Here is an 18,513-nt window from a genome sequence, read left to right on the forward strand (position 1 = left end):
AAAACCCTCCAAATACAAGAGATAGCCCCAGGTAAATAAAGAGAACAAAAATGATTATCAAAAATAGATAATTCTGAGTACAGATGAGAATTTAGTCTCAAAAGGAGTAGAGAGGACATATTTATATGCCAAAAGGAAATATAACTAAAAATGAGTATGGCCTATGCACTGATTCATCACAGCAGGAATAGATAGGCAATGTCCCGAAGTGATTTTAGAACTGAAGTAGAAGTCCATTGTTTAGAGATGTATAGTTGATTTCCAAAAGCAGCAGCTAAAAAACTTAGAAGTGGTTGCTTCTGGAATTTAGCACCTAAAACTGTCATAATTGTTAAGATAAGGAACTGGAGAGGCCAGATGTACACAGAAGAAGGAATCCAGTAAGAAAGGGCCAGAAAACTAAGCAGGCACTTAGACTTAGGAACAAATACAGAGAAGTTACTTTTCTCCAGGTCTTAACTCTTGCCTTCTTTCAGCACTTTAGATAGATTTTCTAAAAAAGCAGGACTATACTGTATTAATGTTCCCAAAGTCTTGTGTTTGAGGGGGTGTGACTTGGTTGGCACACTTCTGAAGGGACTGTGCAGGGCATCATCAGTGTGCCCCATGGTTCACACAGCTTTATTCCTCTCTTGGCCTGTCCTAGGTCAGGTCTCCCCTCCTCCTCAAACACGCTATGCAATCTAGACATGGCCACACCTACTCTGCTAGAGACACACATCTAGACAGACCATATCTGGCATCATTAGCAGCTTCCTTTACAAAGACACCTGCTAAGAGTTACACATCCACAAGTTCATGAGAAGGAATAATCAGAGAGAACGCGCAAGGCAAAAACTATAACACAATAAAACTTTAAAACCAATCCTCTGTAAATGGTCCCCAGGTTCAGTGAGCTAAGCTGTGAGAAGTACTACCCTGGTTCTAGGTACTTTCGCTATAAAGGTCTTTGCCATAGACATCTTTGTAGCATAACGAATTGGCCATAAGGCAATTTTTTCATAAAAGATAAAATAACGAAAAATAAAAGAGGGACGTTATAAAGGTCATAATGAAACATGAAAAATTAATAACAAAATTTAAAAGGCTTTCTTGAGAAATACAATTTAAATATTTACATACAATTTAAATATATTTAAATTGTGTGTAAATTCGTGGCAATCCTGCCAAATAACTGATTTTATTTTGTGGGTTGTACTTAAGCACTTGTCTTTGAAGTCTCTCATTCATAGTACGTGTTTTGCTTTTTGATTCATCTCCTCATTCAGCATGATAGTTTTTCTTTTTTGCTAAAATTTCTTCCTTCATTTCATCCTTCATTCCAAGTATGAGGATGCATATTTCTAACTGAGCTTTGTATTGCATTATAAAAACCTCTGCACTGTTTTTTGTTCTTGGCATCTTGCCACATGTCTGTTCATAGATGTTCCAAAGCTCTATGGAAAATGTGGGTTCAACTCTGCACCTCTGAGACCCTTAGCCTCTTTCTCCTCCAATGTAGTGTGCTTCAAAATAAGAAACCAACTCTTGGGGCAAATCATTGTCATCTCTCAGCTCAATAAAGCCACCAATAAAATGGCTAACTGAAAGAAAGTCTAACTCATTTCAACCAGTTGAAACCAAAGTGTCAAACCAAGCAGTCTACTAGTTATTTTATCTTTCACAGCAAAATTGCCTTACAGACAATTAGTCATGTATTAAAAGGGTTTGAGGCAAAAATGCTCGTGGCAAAGATGTTTATGGCAGAGAAGCTTGTGACAAAATACTGGACACATACTCATACTCCTCCATCATGCCCAACAGAGAAACAGAACACCCTCCCCTTTTTTCTTAAACCCATAATGCAAAGGTGGTTCTTAAAATCTTGCCATTTGATAGAAAAAGAAATTTGGAATGCAAACCAAAAGAAGAGAATAGCCAGGGGAAAATAAAATACTTCTTCCTAGGGCCTAGAATAAATAGCAACCCCTACTGTCTGCTTCTAGATTCTTCTAAGTCATAGGACTCCTAAAATAGGGGGAGCCGCAGGTACCCTTACAAAGAAATACAGGCAGAAAGAATCCAAGGAAGACATCCACAGAAGCAGATTATCTTCCCTTCGTTTACTAAGACTATCACTCCCAACATCCTAATTCAGTCGTATCCTTGGCCCATGACCTAGTTCACCTCACATTCTTCTTCAGGAATGATTCCGTGTGTGTGTGTGTGTGTGTGTGTGTGTGTGTGTGTGTGTGTGTGTGTGTGTGTGTGTGTGTGTGTGTGTAAGACTGAGACAGGCAGACAGAGAGACGTGAGTGGGTCAAGCAACAAGAGACGCAAGGATAAGGGTATATAAGAGTAATACAAAGAAGGAGAAACAGGTCTTGGGATCTCCCTGGAAGGTTGACTTGAACTCTTACTTTTACCACCAAAGCATCTATCTAGGAAAAGTAATCATTTGTCTTAGAGATAAGAAGATTCTGCAGGCCTACTAGTTTAGCAAACCTACATGTGGGAAGAGTCCTTTTTGTTTAAAGAAAATTGGTAATAATTCTCATATCTTCACAAAAGCAAAATATCTCTTCCATCTCTCCTTTCTTCTTTTATGTGTCTACTCCTCTCTATTTGCATTTTATCTGGCTAAACAAATCAGTCAAGATAAAAGCCTAAATATTTGAGAAGCCTATGTGTCAAGGAAGTTGTGTGTGTGTAGGGGGGGAATATATAAATGTTCTGGCAGTAGGTTTGATACCAGAAGCAAATGCTTTGAGTTCTTTAAAAAATTAATTTCCCTGGAAAGAATCAGAGCAATTCTCAGAAGAAAAGTTTTCTTCAGTGACTTACAGAGTCATCTGAAGTGTTCTCCAGTGACTTACAGAGTCATGTAAAGTGTTTCATACATGGAGAAGAAAGCATGAAAGTTTCTGGATATTGACTCCCCCACCCCAGTATCCTAAGAATTTGATACCTACAAATAGCTCCCTAAAATATAGACTAGAAACTAACGTTAGTTGAGTCTCTATTATTGCCAAGCACTTTGCTAGGAACTTTCTTTTTTGTCATAAATCCTACCCCCTTAGTTCCTACAATAACTGTTACAAGGTAACATTTGTTATATGCATTTCATAGATGAGAAAATTGAGGCTCAGTAACGGAGTGAGGATTTTAATACAGATTTTGCGAACTCTGAAGCTCAACTCTAACCGTAGTCTGATATATACATCAGACACAAACACTTAATGTTGACCGTGCATAGCAAATACATTTTTTTACTTTGTTTTTTCACTAGACAAGTGTTGATGTTCCATGTTTGGGTGTCCTGGCAGCAGAACTGTCTCTTTTGTGTTCCCATGCTGATCCCTCGATCACACAACAAGCATCCTTGGGAATGTATCACCTCCTCTGCATTGCAAAGTGTCAGAATGGTAAGAAAGGTTCATCTTTTCTAAGGATTACTAATAATCTGTTCCTAATTATTATACTTGTGGGTCCCAAGGGGGCTCTACGTCTGTAGATTTCAAAATCCTGCCCCAAGATCTATAGCTTCACTTTTTAAAATGTATTTTTAAATCTTTTTTAGAATTATTTTTATAATGTTATAGTTGGTTCTTCAATGTCTATAACATACTATATTTAGATTAGTGTTGGGTGTTAATGGTGGGAACAGGAATGCTGGGTGGAGGCAGGGAAGAGAGGAAGAAAAATTACCAATGGGACTTTCTAAAAAGAGGCTTAGTTTTTCTCTGTAATGGAGTATCAAATAGAATACTCAGATTCTTGCTTCAATGGTGGGGAAAAATTAGCCCAAGACCTAAATAAATGCTGCTCTGGTCTGCCTAACAAAGCATAAGAGCAAGACCTTATGGTATCAAACTATTTCCAAATACTTTAACAGAGAATAGATTTACTGTCCCATAATAAACAACTATTTAAAGATTATATATACTAATTGTCCTCAAGTCACTGGACATCAGATAACAAAGGACAATGATTCCTAATGAGATGGGAACAAATGAACAAATAAGGCAGAGTCTACAACTGACTGAGTTTACAACCTAGAGTAAGTTTCTAGGCTGCAGCCCAGAAAGGAGTAACCCAAGAGTCTCACCAAGCTGAAGAGACAGAATTGGGAATCCAGATAGATCAAGATATTTAGAGTTCACAGGGCAAAGCGCCAGAAAGGAGTGCACAAAGAGAGAGCTCCAGAGATGTGCAGAGAGCCCTTTAACTATTTGGCTATGTAAGGATCAGAGCACACATGTGAGGAAACTACCTGAGGCTTGCAGGGGAGAGGGTGGGGGTAACACCCAAAATGGTTAAAGGATCCACTGAATCCCAAAAGACTGGAAATGGTGCCTATGCCTATAAGCTAGAATTTAAAACTTCATAATTCATAAGTAATGAAGCAGAGTACAAAGAGATTTTATCTCATCAAGAGGAAAAAATTATCCCTGAATTATTTTAGTGCCACCTAACACAAGTTAAAAACAAGACCTAAAATTATCAACTGATCTCCAAATACTTTAATTGTTTATCAGAAAAAGCTCAAGCTTACTTCTAGGAATACAAAAATTCCATCACTTAACAAGTTAAAATGAACAGTTTGGACAAGTTAAAATTAACAATGTCTGACATGCAATAAAAAATTACTAGGCATGCAAAGAAACAAAATACAACCCACAATAAAAAGCAGAATGAATAAAAACTGACCCAGAAATAACACAGATGATAGAATTAGTAGAGACATTAAAACAATTATTATAACATATTCCATTTAGTTAAGGAGTTAGAGAAAAAGATGAACATGTTAATGAGAGACAAAGAAAAGTCTCTAAAAGACCCAAATTAAACCTCAGGAGATGAAAACTACAATATCTGAGCTGAAAAACACTCTGGCAGGGATTAATGGTATAATCTTTTTTATTGAGGTATAGTTGATTTACAATATACACAATATACATTTACAATAGGTGTACAGCATAATGATTCAGTATTTATACAGGTTTTACTCCATTAAAAGTTATTACAAGATAATGGCTATAATTCCTTGTGCTGTTAATATTTCCTTGTTGTTTATCTCTTTTATACATAGTAGTTTGTATCTCTTAATCCCATATGCCTAATTTGCCCATCCCCTCTTCCTTCTCCACTTTGGTAACCACTAGTTTATTTTCTATATCTGTGAGTCTGTTTCCATTTTGCATATACATTCATTTGCATTTTTTAATTTTTTAGATTCCACATATAAGTGATATCATATGGTATTTGTCTCCCTCTGTCTGTCTGACTTATTTCATTAAGCATTAATATTCTCTAGGTCCATCCATGTTGCTGAAAATGGCAGAATTTCATTCTTTTTTATGGATGAGTTTTTATATATCTAGATAGATAGATAGAAGATATATCACATCTTCTTTATACATTCAACTGTTTATGGGCACTTGGGTTGCTTCCATTTCTCTTGGCTATTGTGAACAGTGCTGCTATAAACATAGGAATGCATGTATTTTTTCAAATTAGTGTTTTCATTTTTTCTTCATTTTACTTTACTGGCTATATACCCAGGAGTGGAATTGCTGGATCATATGGTAGTTCTATTTTTAGTTTTTTGAGGAACATCCACATGTTTTCCATAGTGGATGCACCAATTTACATTCCCACCAACACTGTGCAAAGGTTTCCTTTTCTCCATACTCTCGCCAACATTTGTTATTTGTAGACATTTTCATGATAGCCATTCTGACAGGTGTGAGGTGATATCTTATTGTTTTTTTGACTTGTATTTCTCTAATAATTAGTGATGCTGAGAATCTTTTCATGTGCAACAGTGTAATCTTAAAAGGAGCTGGGGCTGGGAGGGGGGAACATTTCATTCAGAGTAAAGGTAAGGTAAGGATTATAGCAAATTTCTCATGAGACAATGCAAGCTATAGGCAATGAAGCAACCTCATAATGTACTGAAAGAAAAAGCTGTCAATCTAGAATTCTTTAACCAGCAGAAGTGGTACTCTTTCAAAAGCAAAAGTGAAATAAAGACTTTTTAGATATACAAGAGCTGGTAGAATTTATCACTAGCATATCTGCAGTATGAAAAATATTTTATGAAATTATTCAAGAAAAAAATGATGTCAGATGATAATCTAGGTCTACATAAAGGAATAAGGAGCATTGGATTGCAACTATGAAGGAAAATATTAAAATTTTCTTCCCTACTTTTTAAATCTCTTTAAATGAGAATCAACTATTTAAAGCAAACAAACAAACAAAAACAATGTAAGAGCTAAATATGTGACAACAATATCACAGAGTCTTGAAAGAGCATGAAATATGAGGTTCTTATCCATAAATTCATAAAATATCACTTCAAAGTAAACTGTGATAAGTTAAAGATGTATAATATAAATCCTAAAGGAACTACTTAGCTAATATAACGAAGAGTTTTATATAATAAGCCAAAATGGAGATAAAATAGAATCATAAAAAATACTTAATAAAAAAAAGACAAAAAAAGAAGAAAAATATAAAGAAAAACAGATGGAAAGCAAAAAGTAAAATGAAGACTTAAATCCACTCATAATATATATAAATGCTCTAAATATCTCCAATGAAAAGGCAGAGATTATCACACTGGATAAAGAGCAAGACTCAACTATATACTGCCTATGAGAAATCTACCTTAAATGTAAAGACACAAATAGAATACAAGTTAAAAGTTGGAAAATGATATAACATGCTAACACTAGTCAAAAGAAAGCTGAAATGACTATATCAATATAAAAAAAATACACACATTTCAGAGCAAAGAATGTTTCCAGGGAAAAAGAGGGTCATTTCATAATGCTAAAGGGGTCAATTAATTAAGAAGACATAATCCAAAACATTTATGTACTTGAAAACAAAACATATTAAAATAATCAAAATACATTAAACAAAAGCTGATAGGACTACTATGAGAAATAGGTCTACAATTACAATCAGAGAATTCAATACCACTTTTTCAATAAACTATTACACAAAAAATCAATAAGGATACAGACCTGAACCAGCTAGATCTAACTGACATTTATAGAACACTCTACCAAAAATGGAAAAATAAACATTCTGTTCAAGAAAAAAACAGAAAATTTACCAAAATAAACCATATTATAGACCATAAGACAAGCTTCAAGAAATCAACAGGTAGTTAAGTCATACAAAATATGACGAAAACAGAGTTAAATTAGAAATCAAAAACAGAATTAACACCATACAGAAAAATAAACTCAAAACAGATTAAAGACCTAAATGTAAGACCAGATACTATAAAGCTCTTAGAGGAAAACATAGGCAGAATACCCTTTGACATAAATCGCAGCAATATCTTTTATAATCTGTCTCCTATAGTAATAGATATAAAAACAAAAATAAACAAATGGGACCTAATTAAACTTAAAATCTTTTGTACAGCAAAGGAAACCATAAACAAAACAAAAAGACAACTCACAGAATGGAAGAAAATATTTGCAAACAATGCGAATGACAAGGGATTAATCTCAAAATTTATAAACAGCTCATGCAGCTCAATATCAAAGAAAACAAACGACCCAATCAAAAAATAGGCAAAAGACAATACAGATGGCCAACAGGCATATGAAAAGATGCTCAACATCACTAATTATTAGAGAAATGGAAATCAAAACTACAATGAGATATCACCTCACACCAGTCAGAATGGCCATCATCAAAAAATCTACAAATAATAAATGCTGGAGAGAGTGTGAAGAATAGGGAACCCTCCTACACTGTTGCTGGGAATGTAGATCGGTACAGCCACTGTGGAGAACAATATGGAGGTTCCTTAAAAAACTAAAAATAGAGCTACCATATGATCCAGCAATCCCACTCCTGGGCACGTATCTGGAGAAAACCATGATTTGAAAGGATACATGCATCCCAATGTTCATTTCAGTGCTGTTTATAATAGTCAAGACATGGAAGCAACCTAAATGTCCATCAACAGATGAATGGATAAAGAAGATGTGGTACATATATACAATGGAATATCGTCCATTAAAAAGAATGAAATAATGCCATTTGCAGCAACATGGATGGACATAGAGATTGTCATACTAAGTGAAGTAAGACAGAGAAAGACAAATATCATATGATATCACTTGTATGCAGAATCTAAGAAAAAAATGATACACAAATGAACTTATTTACAAAACAGAAACAGATTCACAGACTTAGAGAATGAACTTATGGTTACCAGTGGGGAAGGGTGGGGAGGAAGGATAGATTGGGAGTTTGGGATTGACATATACACATTGCTATATTTAAAATAGTCAACAAGGACCTACTGCATAGCACAGGGAGCTCTGTTCAATATTCTGTAATAAACTAAATGGGAAAAGAACTTGAAAAAGAATAGATACTTGTATATGTATAATTGAATCACTTTCCTGTACACCTGAAACTAACAAAAGATCGTAAATCAACTGTACGCCAATGTAAAATAAAATTTTTTTAGATTTTAAACAAGTTAAAAATAAATAGAAGTGGGGAAAGGATTTATTCAAGTTAAACTTTTATCAACTTTTTAATAAATGGAAACTCTGGAGATAAATTTTTAAATTTTAAAAGATATCTGAAAGTTCAAAATATCTGGAAGCTAGATAACCTGTTTCTAAATAACAAATGTGTCAAAAAAAGAAATAAGGGATATTTAAAGCATTTTGAACTACATGAAAATGGAAATATAAAATTTCAAAATTTATGGAATACAGCTAAACAAGATTCCAGAGGGGAAATTCTTAGCACCATATGCCTACATTAGAATAGAGAAAAGTTCTTAAATCAATGACCTTAGCTTCTGCCTTAAGAAAGTAGAGAAAGAAAAGCAAATAAAACCAGAAGTAAGAAGATGAGAGGAAATAATAAAGACCAGAACAAAAACCAATAAAACTAGAAAGCGGAAAAACCTTAAGGGAAAGCAATGAAGCCAAAAGCAAATTCTCTGAGAAGATCAGGGGAGAAATAAGAGAAAAGACACAAATTACCAATATAAGGAATGAGAGAAATAATATCACTAAAGATTCTATGGGTATTAACAGAATAAAAAGTGACATTATGAACAACTTTAGGCCAATAAATTTGACAAGTTAAGCAGACAAATTTATTGAAAGACACAAATTACCAAAGCTCACTCAAAAAGAAATAATCTGAATATTCTGTATCTAGCAAAGAAGTTGAGTTTGTAGTTTAAATCTTCTGCAAAGAAAAGTCCAGATCCACAGAGAAAACTCCAGACTGAAATGACCTATCAAACATTTATGAAAGAAATTATACTAATTCTATACAAATTCTTCCAGAAATGTGAGGATGAGGGAATACTTGCCAACTCATTCTATGAGGCTGGCATTATTCCAAAACCAAAATCACACAAAGATATTACAAGAAAAATAAAAACAAAAAACTACAGACCAATGTCCCTCAAGAACACTGATGAAAAAATTTAATCAAGCTCAGCAAATCAAACAGTACACTAAATAAAAAGAATAATATACCATGGCTATGTGGAATTTATCCAGAAGTGCAATGTCAATTTAACCTTTTGAAAATCAACCAATGTAACATACCACATCAACAGATGAAAAAAATAACCATATGATTATTTCAGTAGATACAGAAAAAGTACTTGACAAAATTCAACATCCATTCCTAATAAAAACTCTCAGAAAATTAGGAATAGAAAGGAAACTTCTTCTATCTGCTAAAATACATCTATGAAAAATCTACACCTAACATCATACTTAATGGTGGAATACTGAATGATTTCCCCAAAAGACCTGGAAAAAGACAAGGATGTGCACTCTCATTAGTTCTGTTCAACAATGCTTTGGATAGAATAAAGAGTCCAGAAATAGATCCACACACGTATGGTCAACTGATTTTCGACAAAGGTTCAAAGGCAATTCAGTGGAGAAGGGATAAACTTCAATAAACATTGTTGGAAAAATTGGTGATTTGTATGCAAAGAAAGAACTTTGATATATATCTCATAAATGCATAAAAGCTAATTCAAAATGGATCATAGGACTACACGTAAAACCTAAAACTATGAAACTAGAAAAAATCTTTGTACCTTGGATTAGGCAAAGATTTCTTAAATATAACACGAAAAGCATGACCCATAAATGAAAAAAAATGATAAATTAAGTACCTCTGCTCTTTGAAAGACACTTAAGAGATAAGCCACAGACAGTGAGAAAATATTTGCAAATTACATATCTGATAGAAGAATTGCATTCATTATTTTAAAGGAACACTCAAAACTCAGTAAAAAAAAAAAGCAAGCAACCAAATTAAAATAATAATAGTAGATTTGAGTAGTCATTTCACTAAAGCAGCACAGATGGCAAGGATGCACATCAAAGGATGATCAATATACAGTCATAAAAGAAAGGTAAATTAAAACTGCAATGAGACACCACTGTACTCCAGTTAAAATGTCTAAAATTGAAAAGACTGACCATACAATGCGTTATTAAAGGTGTGAAGCAACTGGAACTCTCATACATTGCTAGAGGGAATGTGAAGTGATACAACAGCTTTGGAAAATAATTTGGCAGTATCCTAAAAAGTCAAACACACATCTACCATATGATCCAGTCATTCCACAGCTTAGTGTTTACCTAAGAGAAATGAAAGCAAATATCCATTCAAAGACTTGTACATGAATGTTGATAGCACCTTTATTTGTAATAGCCCAAAACTGGAAACAACCCAAATGTCTACCAAAAGGTGAATGAATAAGCAGATGATGGTGTATATGTACAGTGGAATAGTATCCATCACTACGACTACTGATACAAGAAAAAACATGGATGGATTGCAAATAATTTTGCTAAATGAAAGATTCCAAACAACAAAAGAGTATATACTAAATGGTTCCACTTATATAAAACTGGAAAATACAAACTTGACAGAATGTAGATCAGTGCCTGCCTTTGAATCGGGGAGTGGGATCTGGGAGCAGGTTTGATCAATTACAAAAGGACATGAGGAAACTTTTGGAGGGAATAAATCTTTTTTTATTGCAGTGATGTTTATGGGCACATACATATATATTAACTTACCAAATTAGACACTTTAACTATGTTGCATATTGGTTATATCTCTATAAAGCTGTTAGCAAACAAGCAAAGTCATTTAAAACCTACCTTCTCTAGAACAAAAGACATCTGCACCTGAAGCTTATGTTGAGGGCTTTTCTCTTTCTTGCTGTATCACTCCCCTAGCTCTTTGCAAAATGCCTCCAAGTCTGCTCTTTTACCAATAGACACCCCAACTTAGCAGTAGCTCTTCCATTGCACTGAACAATGCATTTGATGGCCTAAATGTACTTGATATTTGGTCAACTTATTAAAATTATCTATGTCCTTTATTCATATTTCAAAGAGGCCTCTCTTAAACACTTTTTAAACTCTGGGTCAATGTAGTCATAGTATTTTATGTGACTAAACTGTTAGCAGAGAGTTAAACATTCAGAAACTTTAGACTTCCAGAATTGGGCAGGAAGAGGAAATTGGAAATAGCAATGTTATAGAGGAACCAGTGATCAAATAAAAACCTTAAACTCTTTTCCTTAATACAGCGGATATTGCAAAAAATAAAAGTACAAAGTATGATAAGCCTGGAAGTCATTGCTTCCTGCCTTCTCCCTCTGATATAGAATTTCTACCCAAGATCTTGCAAAGAGACAAAAGTAAAATTGCTCAGGTAACTTAGCCCCCACTTTATCCTATGGCTTTTGTTTCATGTGTATTATTACTTTTAGTGGTAACTTATTTCAACAAAATTTATATTTTTAATAGATTTTTTCTGTTTTATTTAAATTCAGTAAAGCAAAGAGTAAATGATAGAGTATTTGGCTTCCTGATTTTCATCTCTATTAATGAGAATTATGCCTATTATTCCAGAATATAACAATTTATATTATTTTACCTAATCCTTACAGAATGCAAATGAGATAGGTGTTTCCTAGTTGTTATGCTTCTTATTGTTTGGCTAATAAGTTATTAAAGATGGGAAACTTCTGATTTTCTAGCAAAATTAATGAAGTCAACAATTAACAGCCTTTTCAATGTTACTATAATTTATTCAGCAAACATCAAAATAATGCGATTTACATTTTAAAAACCTCTTAAATTTAAATTTTTTTAAAAGTTCAAGTGATAAACCTCAGGACCAAGTAAATAATTTTTACACTGACCCAACCTTTGGGGAAAATCATGAGGCTCTATAACTGTATACATTCCCTCACCTTCTTCAAAGTATATGGGCTTATTCATATGCTTGAGAGGTCACTGGCGCCTAAGTTGTGCTGTCCAACAGATGGCTGTCTAGGTACACACATTGAGTCAACAGTTCAGCAAAGTCTGCTGGGGAGGCTCTTCAGGCTAGCTCATCTCTTGAGTTGGGAGGGTCTTATGGCTCCTCCTAAAGGTACATGCATAAAGCAGTGCCTTGCCCTCCCATGGCTGAGGTAGATAGAATTGTGGGAGGCTGAGGAGATATGAAAACAATATACCTCAAATAATACAATCAAAAATACCACATAGATATCCTATATATGCATCTTCATGATGATGCATCTTTCCAAAATCAAGCATTATTCATAATCCACCTCCCCTCAAAAGTCACAAACCTGGCTGACTACAAAGTTGTCTATTTAAGTGAAGAAACCAGGCATCTGTAGAGGTTTACTAGAAAATCCTTTTACATCCTTCCATGCTTCACTCCAGAGCCCTGGAACTGAACTCCTGAGCCCCACAACTAGGCTAGTTAGCCTAAGACTAGCAGCTTCCTCAGGGTCTCTTCCAAGTGATTCATGGGTCTTACTATCTCCACTTCCAGTTTAGCATCCTCTCTTTTCTGAGTTTAATGTCCATCAGATTTAGAAATCCTTGGATTTGGGGGAGGGTGTCCTGGGTCCTGTGTTCATGACCTGTGATTCAGTTCTCAATTGTGAGATCAAAGCAGGCCTAGTACTAGCACTGTGTGCAAGAGTGGTAGCTGGAAAATCCTGAGGTAGGTACTTTCAGAGGTAGATTGGGACAAATGGGTGAGAGAATCTAAGGTTGTAGTAAGGAAACCAAGAGGACCATATCCAAAGACAAAGTCCTAAGGATGCAAATAGGAGGAAAAGCATCAAGGTTTTTAGCCAAGAGAGCTAGATCACATTTTATAAAGGGAGCCCTATCATTTAATACTCTACTGTCATATCTATACCTTTGTTACTGAGTCCAAACTCATACTGTTCGCTGCACAATAGACCAATAAATCAAAAGACAAGGTGTTAGGGCAAGAAATAGTGACTTTATTTGAAAAGCCAGCAGACCAAGAAGATGGTGGACTAGTGTCCCAAAGAACCATCTTACCCGAGTTAGAATTCAGGCTTCTTTTACATTAAAAGGGGAGGGGAGGTGTGACTGGTTGCTACAAACTAACTGGTGCTGAAATCCTTTGTTCTTGCAGCTGTCCAGATAGGTCTGGTAACAATGTTCCCGTAAACCTCCAACAAGACAACTATAATTTTCTATTCTGCACTTTTTATCTCTATATGAATGGAAACGTGTTATACATTTAAAGGTCAAGCCTGGGAGGCAGAATATTGAGAAAGGGTTAGTATGTATATTCCAGGCTATAGGCCACATTCTCTTACTGTTTGAGACAAAGGTGCAAAGCTAGCATGACTAAGCACAGGCAATGGAGCACAAAGGCTAGAGCTGAAGGAATAGATCCAATATGGAGTCAGGTTTGTTCTTCTTTGTTCAACCTTGACATACCAGAAACCTCTAACACTATCTCTACGTTTCACTAGGAATTGCTCCTTCTACAACATTTTAATAGACACCAAACTAAAATATTTTGTTGAATAAAAAAATATGCAAAAGAGAATATTCCCTCTTCCAATGATTTTTTAAAATTCAACATCTTATATAATTAAATCTGGCTTTCTCAAAGTAGAGCAAACTATTTATAATATTCAGTTCACCTCACCAAGCCTTAGTGATCCTCCTTTATCCATCTTTCATAGCTTTCCAAAAATACTATCCCTCACCCCTCTGTCCAGTAGGAGGGAGCCTGGTGGTCATCAATTTTCACTCAGACCTCAGTCCTTCCCTATTGACCAGAAAGAGCTATGCTCAATTCCTTTAATCGGGATGGAGAAAAGCTTTTATTAACAATATTGAGTACTTTCTGTATTTTAGAGAATGGCACACACACACACACACACACACACACACACACACACATAAAGGAAAATTTTGAATGTATATTTTTTGAAAATATATATATATATATACACACACACACATATACAAAAGGAGGAAATGTGGTTCATTCATCTTTCTTAATTGAGAGATCCATAATATTGTGATTTTTTTCACATTTTATGGCCCATGGATATTCCTCTAACTTCAAAAAGAGATTGTTTGAATTGTAGTTGTTCTACCTCAATCGTGGACATATGGGCCTTTTTTTCTCTTCCCACTTCTTGATACTTCTCTGAGAAAAAGTCCACACCTCTGAATGACCCTGCCTTTCTTACCCCATCCTTTCCTTCATCTTCTACAAATCATGCTTGTTTCTGATCTGAGCAAATTCATTTCCAAAGCTGAAGTTCACAATAATTTCTAGTATTTGAATAGCTGAAATGGGATAAAATCAATATTTTATGGTTCTTCTGAATTGCAATGCCATGATTTTCCACTTCTCCCTGGCTTGCCCCCAGAGCTTACTTATTCAGATAAAAATGTTTTAATTGCTTTAAAAATCAGATGAAAAAAATATATAATTCAACTTGAATTACAGTCATCTTAATAGCAACACAATTGTAAAATATAATTTTTAATATTTTTTAATGGAGGAAAAGGCCCACAGCAGCAAAGGTGCCTAGGGCCCACAAAAATCATATGGCCCTGCCTGGCCCTGAAGCTTCCCTCAGGATGTCTGGGTTCAGCTGTCTTGCTTCTCTTGATATAAGTAAGGCCTGAGATCATGACTCTCCTTTTTGGTTTCAGAGTGTAGGACAAACCTTATTGCCACGCTTGCTAACTGACTTTGTGTGGAGTCTCCTGATGAAACTCTCTGCACCTGATCAAACAACTGCATCCGAGGCAGCAACCATACTGAAACTGACTCTGGAATATTATGCCCATAAGGTCACCATGGTAAGATACTTGACAATGAGCAGGGGAGTGCAGAATGTATTCTCTAATGGGCTCTTACTGTCTTTGTTATATGCCTACTTCTTTTCATATATATTTCTTGCCATTGTTCATTATGTCACTTCAATAAAATGAGGCTTTTGTGTGAAATATTTCAAGCATACAGAAAAGTTTCAAAATAATGTAATGAACATTCACTCACCAATCACACCAAATTGTACATTTTGCTATACTTGCTTCAAATTTTAAAGAAATGCTTTAACAACAATAAAATAGTACAACTGTAATTGAAATCCCCTGTGTAACTGTAATTGAAATCCCCTGTGTAACCATTAAGGAAAGTTTTAAGAACCCTCAGCTAGCTGTAGGGCTGGCCACATAATTTGTGGGGCCCAGTGCAAACTGAAATGTGGGGCTTCTTATTCAAAACATAGAAAAAAACTACTATTAGATGTAGAAAAATATTAGATGTAGAAACATATCTCTCTCTCTCAATTTGTCATGGTGTTGTTATTTTCTAAGTTAAAAAAAAACTAAAATTTTATAATATTAGCATGCATTTTGCCATCCATCTTTCTATTGTGCAATGCCAATCATAGCTGCAAATATAAGAGCACACAACTTAACAAAATACTACAATTCATATTTCATGCATGCATATGTATTTTACTATTACCAGAAGAGTGGTAAACACTACACAAAACTACCTTAATTGTCTTTATTTCACTCCTTGTCATTCACACATTCTATTAACACTATCTTCATTTTGTTCGTGAGTAAGGAAAGATTGAAAGGAAAAGAATTTATGGATTGCCACATCTTTCTCTTTCCTTCTATGTCATCATTTTCAGCCTAAGTGGTTGAGGCATCAATAGATGTTTATCTTATACCTGCTTTGATTTCCCACTTAACCCCTGCACATCATGGGTCTACTGGAATTCTGTGTTCTTAGGGAATTGTGAATGCTGCCTCTGAATGAGGCTGCAGGAACTGTAGCTGACTCTCATACTGCCACACACACACACACAGGCTCCATTGTCCCATGGGACTTCACTTATAAAACACAAACTCAAGGAAGAACTTATTAAAAATTTCAATATGACGACAGCAGAGGTTTAAACAAAGTGAAGGACCTTCTGAATGTGGGACCTTGTGCAAAAGCATAGGTCACATGCCCATGAAACCAGCCCTGATGGAGACATAAGGGCTGAACTCCCAGTTCCCTCTCCTGACATAGCAGTGTTATGTGATTGTAGATAAACTGAGTGCTTGCACTCAAACTCAGAGAGCAGGAAAGGGGAAATAATGCTTCTTACAAACTCTCATGCTTCTACAGACAGGAGCATTCCAAAAGGCATGCAGACCAAGGGGAAAGCTGGAGGGCAGCAGTTATTTCTTTAACAAAATAAAAGTTCTTCTCTCATGCAGTGAGAAAAGGAGGCTAGGTAAAACCATATCAGGTCCTAGAGAAGACAAGAAGCCAATTGGAAAACTAGATGTGGAAACCTAGCCTGTGCTACAATGAAATCATTAAACATGGAGAAATAAACTGAACAAAAATGGGGTTCAGCAACTTATTTCCCCACCCCAGCTCCCACAAACAATTGAACTACTGAATACACTGGATTCTTGGCTTAAACAGGGTTGGATTCTAAAGTCAGTTATAATGAAAAATTGCATTAAAATTATCCTGAAAATCTCCTAAATTGCAAGTATAGTTTGTGGGCTTACTATTTCTAAATAAATCTAACACAGCACGTCTTTCCTTGAGGACTGAAGGAAATCATCATTTCTACAATTGAGCATACAGTAACATAGCTGGCTTGTTTTAGGGGCATGCTGCATTTAAAGTAGGAGGAAGAGGATGAGAAGAAAAAGCTCGAAACCCAATAGTTAAGAGAACTCTGGAGAAGATCACTGGTTTATTTCTCCCATTTCATGTTTACCTTGGAGCATATTTTGTGGGATGAATGTTTTACAATAAACACTTCATTTTGTTTGTTTAGAGTAGAGGGTTGGACACAGATAATTCAATTGTATACGAGGCAATTGCAATGGAATGTAAATTTACATCAAACAACTTTTCAGCTTATGGTCTCTGAGAAGTACTTTCAAAATAAGAAGTGAGGTGATCTGGGTAGGTTAAATTTGATGTTGAATATACAACCATTGGTTTGAGAAAAATTCCAGGTCTAGCTAAAACTCTCCTTATTCAAACATGAAGAGGGATTGAAGACAAGATGGTGGAGTAGAAAGACCCGAGTTCACCTCCTCTCACAAGTACACCAAAATCACAACTGCTGAACAACAACTGACAAAAAAGACGGGAGCCTACCAAAAAAGATATTGCAAGGCAGGAATAAAGAGGTAGACATAGAAAATGGACTTGAGGACATGGGGTGGGAGGGCGAAGCTGGGGCAAAGTGAGAGTAGCATCGACATATATACACTACCGAACGTAAAACAGTTGGCTAGTGGGAAGCAGCCACATAGCACAGGGAAATCGGCTCAGTGCTTTGTGATGACCTAGAGGGATGGGATAGGGAGGGTGGGAGGGAGGCTCAAGAGGGAGGGGATATGGGGACATGTGTATGCATATGGCTGATTCGCTTTCTTGTGCAACAGAAACTAACACAGTATTGTGAAGCAATTATACTCCAATAAAGATCTATTTTAAAAAAGATATTCTACATCCAAAGACACAAAGAAGAAACCACAATGAGATGGTACAAGGGGCACAATAGTGATATAACCAAATCCCATACCATCCAGGTGGGCGACCCACAAACTGGAGAATAATCATATCACATAAGTTCTCCCACAGGAGTGAGAGCTCTGAGCTCCATGGCAGTCTCCTCAGAATCAGGAGGTGGAGCTCCCTGAGTATTTGGCTTTGAAGGCCAATGGAGCTTGACTGCAGGAGCTCCATAGGACTGGGGGAAACAGAGACTCCAGTCTTGGCACACACAAGTTCTTGTGCATACTGGGACCCAGGGCAAAACAGTGATTTCATAGAAGCCTGGGCCAGACTTACCTGCTGGTCTTGGAGGGTCTCCTGGGAAGGCAGGGAGCAGCTGTGGCTCTCTCTGGGGTCATAAAAGCTGGTGGTGGACATATCAGGGAGTGTTCATCTATGTGAACTCTGGCTGGAGGAAGATATCTTGCTTGGGTCCTTGGCACTGAGATCTGGCCTCACCCAACAGCCTGTGGGCTCCAGTGTTGGGATTCCTCAGGCCAAACAACCAACAAGGTGGGAACACAGCCACACCCATCAGCAAACATGCTGTCTAAAGACTTCCTGAGCCCATAGCCACGAATA

At 35.9% G+C, this 18,513-nt stretch overlaps 1 protein-coding gene across 1 annotated transcript in view; it reads left to right on the top strand.

Annotated features, from left to right (window-relative positions):
- The window catches only part of MROH9 (maestro heat like repeat family member 9), a 97,575-nt gene that overhangs the window by 37,402 nt on the left and 41,660 nt on the right, over window positions 1-18,513 (top strand). Inside the window, exons 7-9 of the mRNA XM_067710882.1 lie at window positions 3,269-3,404; window positions 11,615-11,739; window positions 15,048-15,197. Of these exons, the coding sequence (XP_067566983.1) occupies window positions 3,269-3,404; window positions 11,615-11,739; window positions 15,048-15,197 (411 nt within the window). The remainder of the gene's footprint in view (window positions 1-3,268; window positions 3,405-11,614; window positions 11,740-15,047; window positions 15,198-18,513) is intronic.

The sequence above is a fragment of the Pseudorca crassidens genome, chromosome 2 (assembly GCF_039906515.1).
Source record: "Pseudorca crassidens isolate mPseCra1 chromosome 2, mPseCra1.hap1, whole genome shotgun sequence".
In the NCBI taxonomy this organism is placed as follows: Eukaryota; Metazoa; Chordata; class Mammalia; order Artiodactyla; family Delphinidae; genus Pseudorca; species Pseudorca crassidens.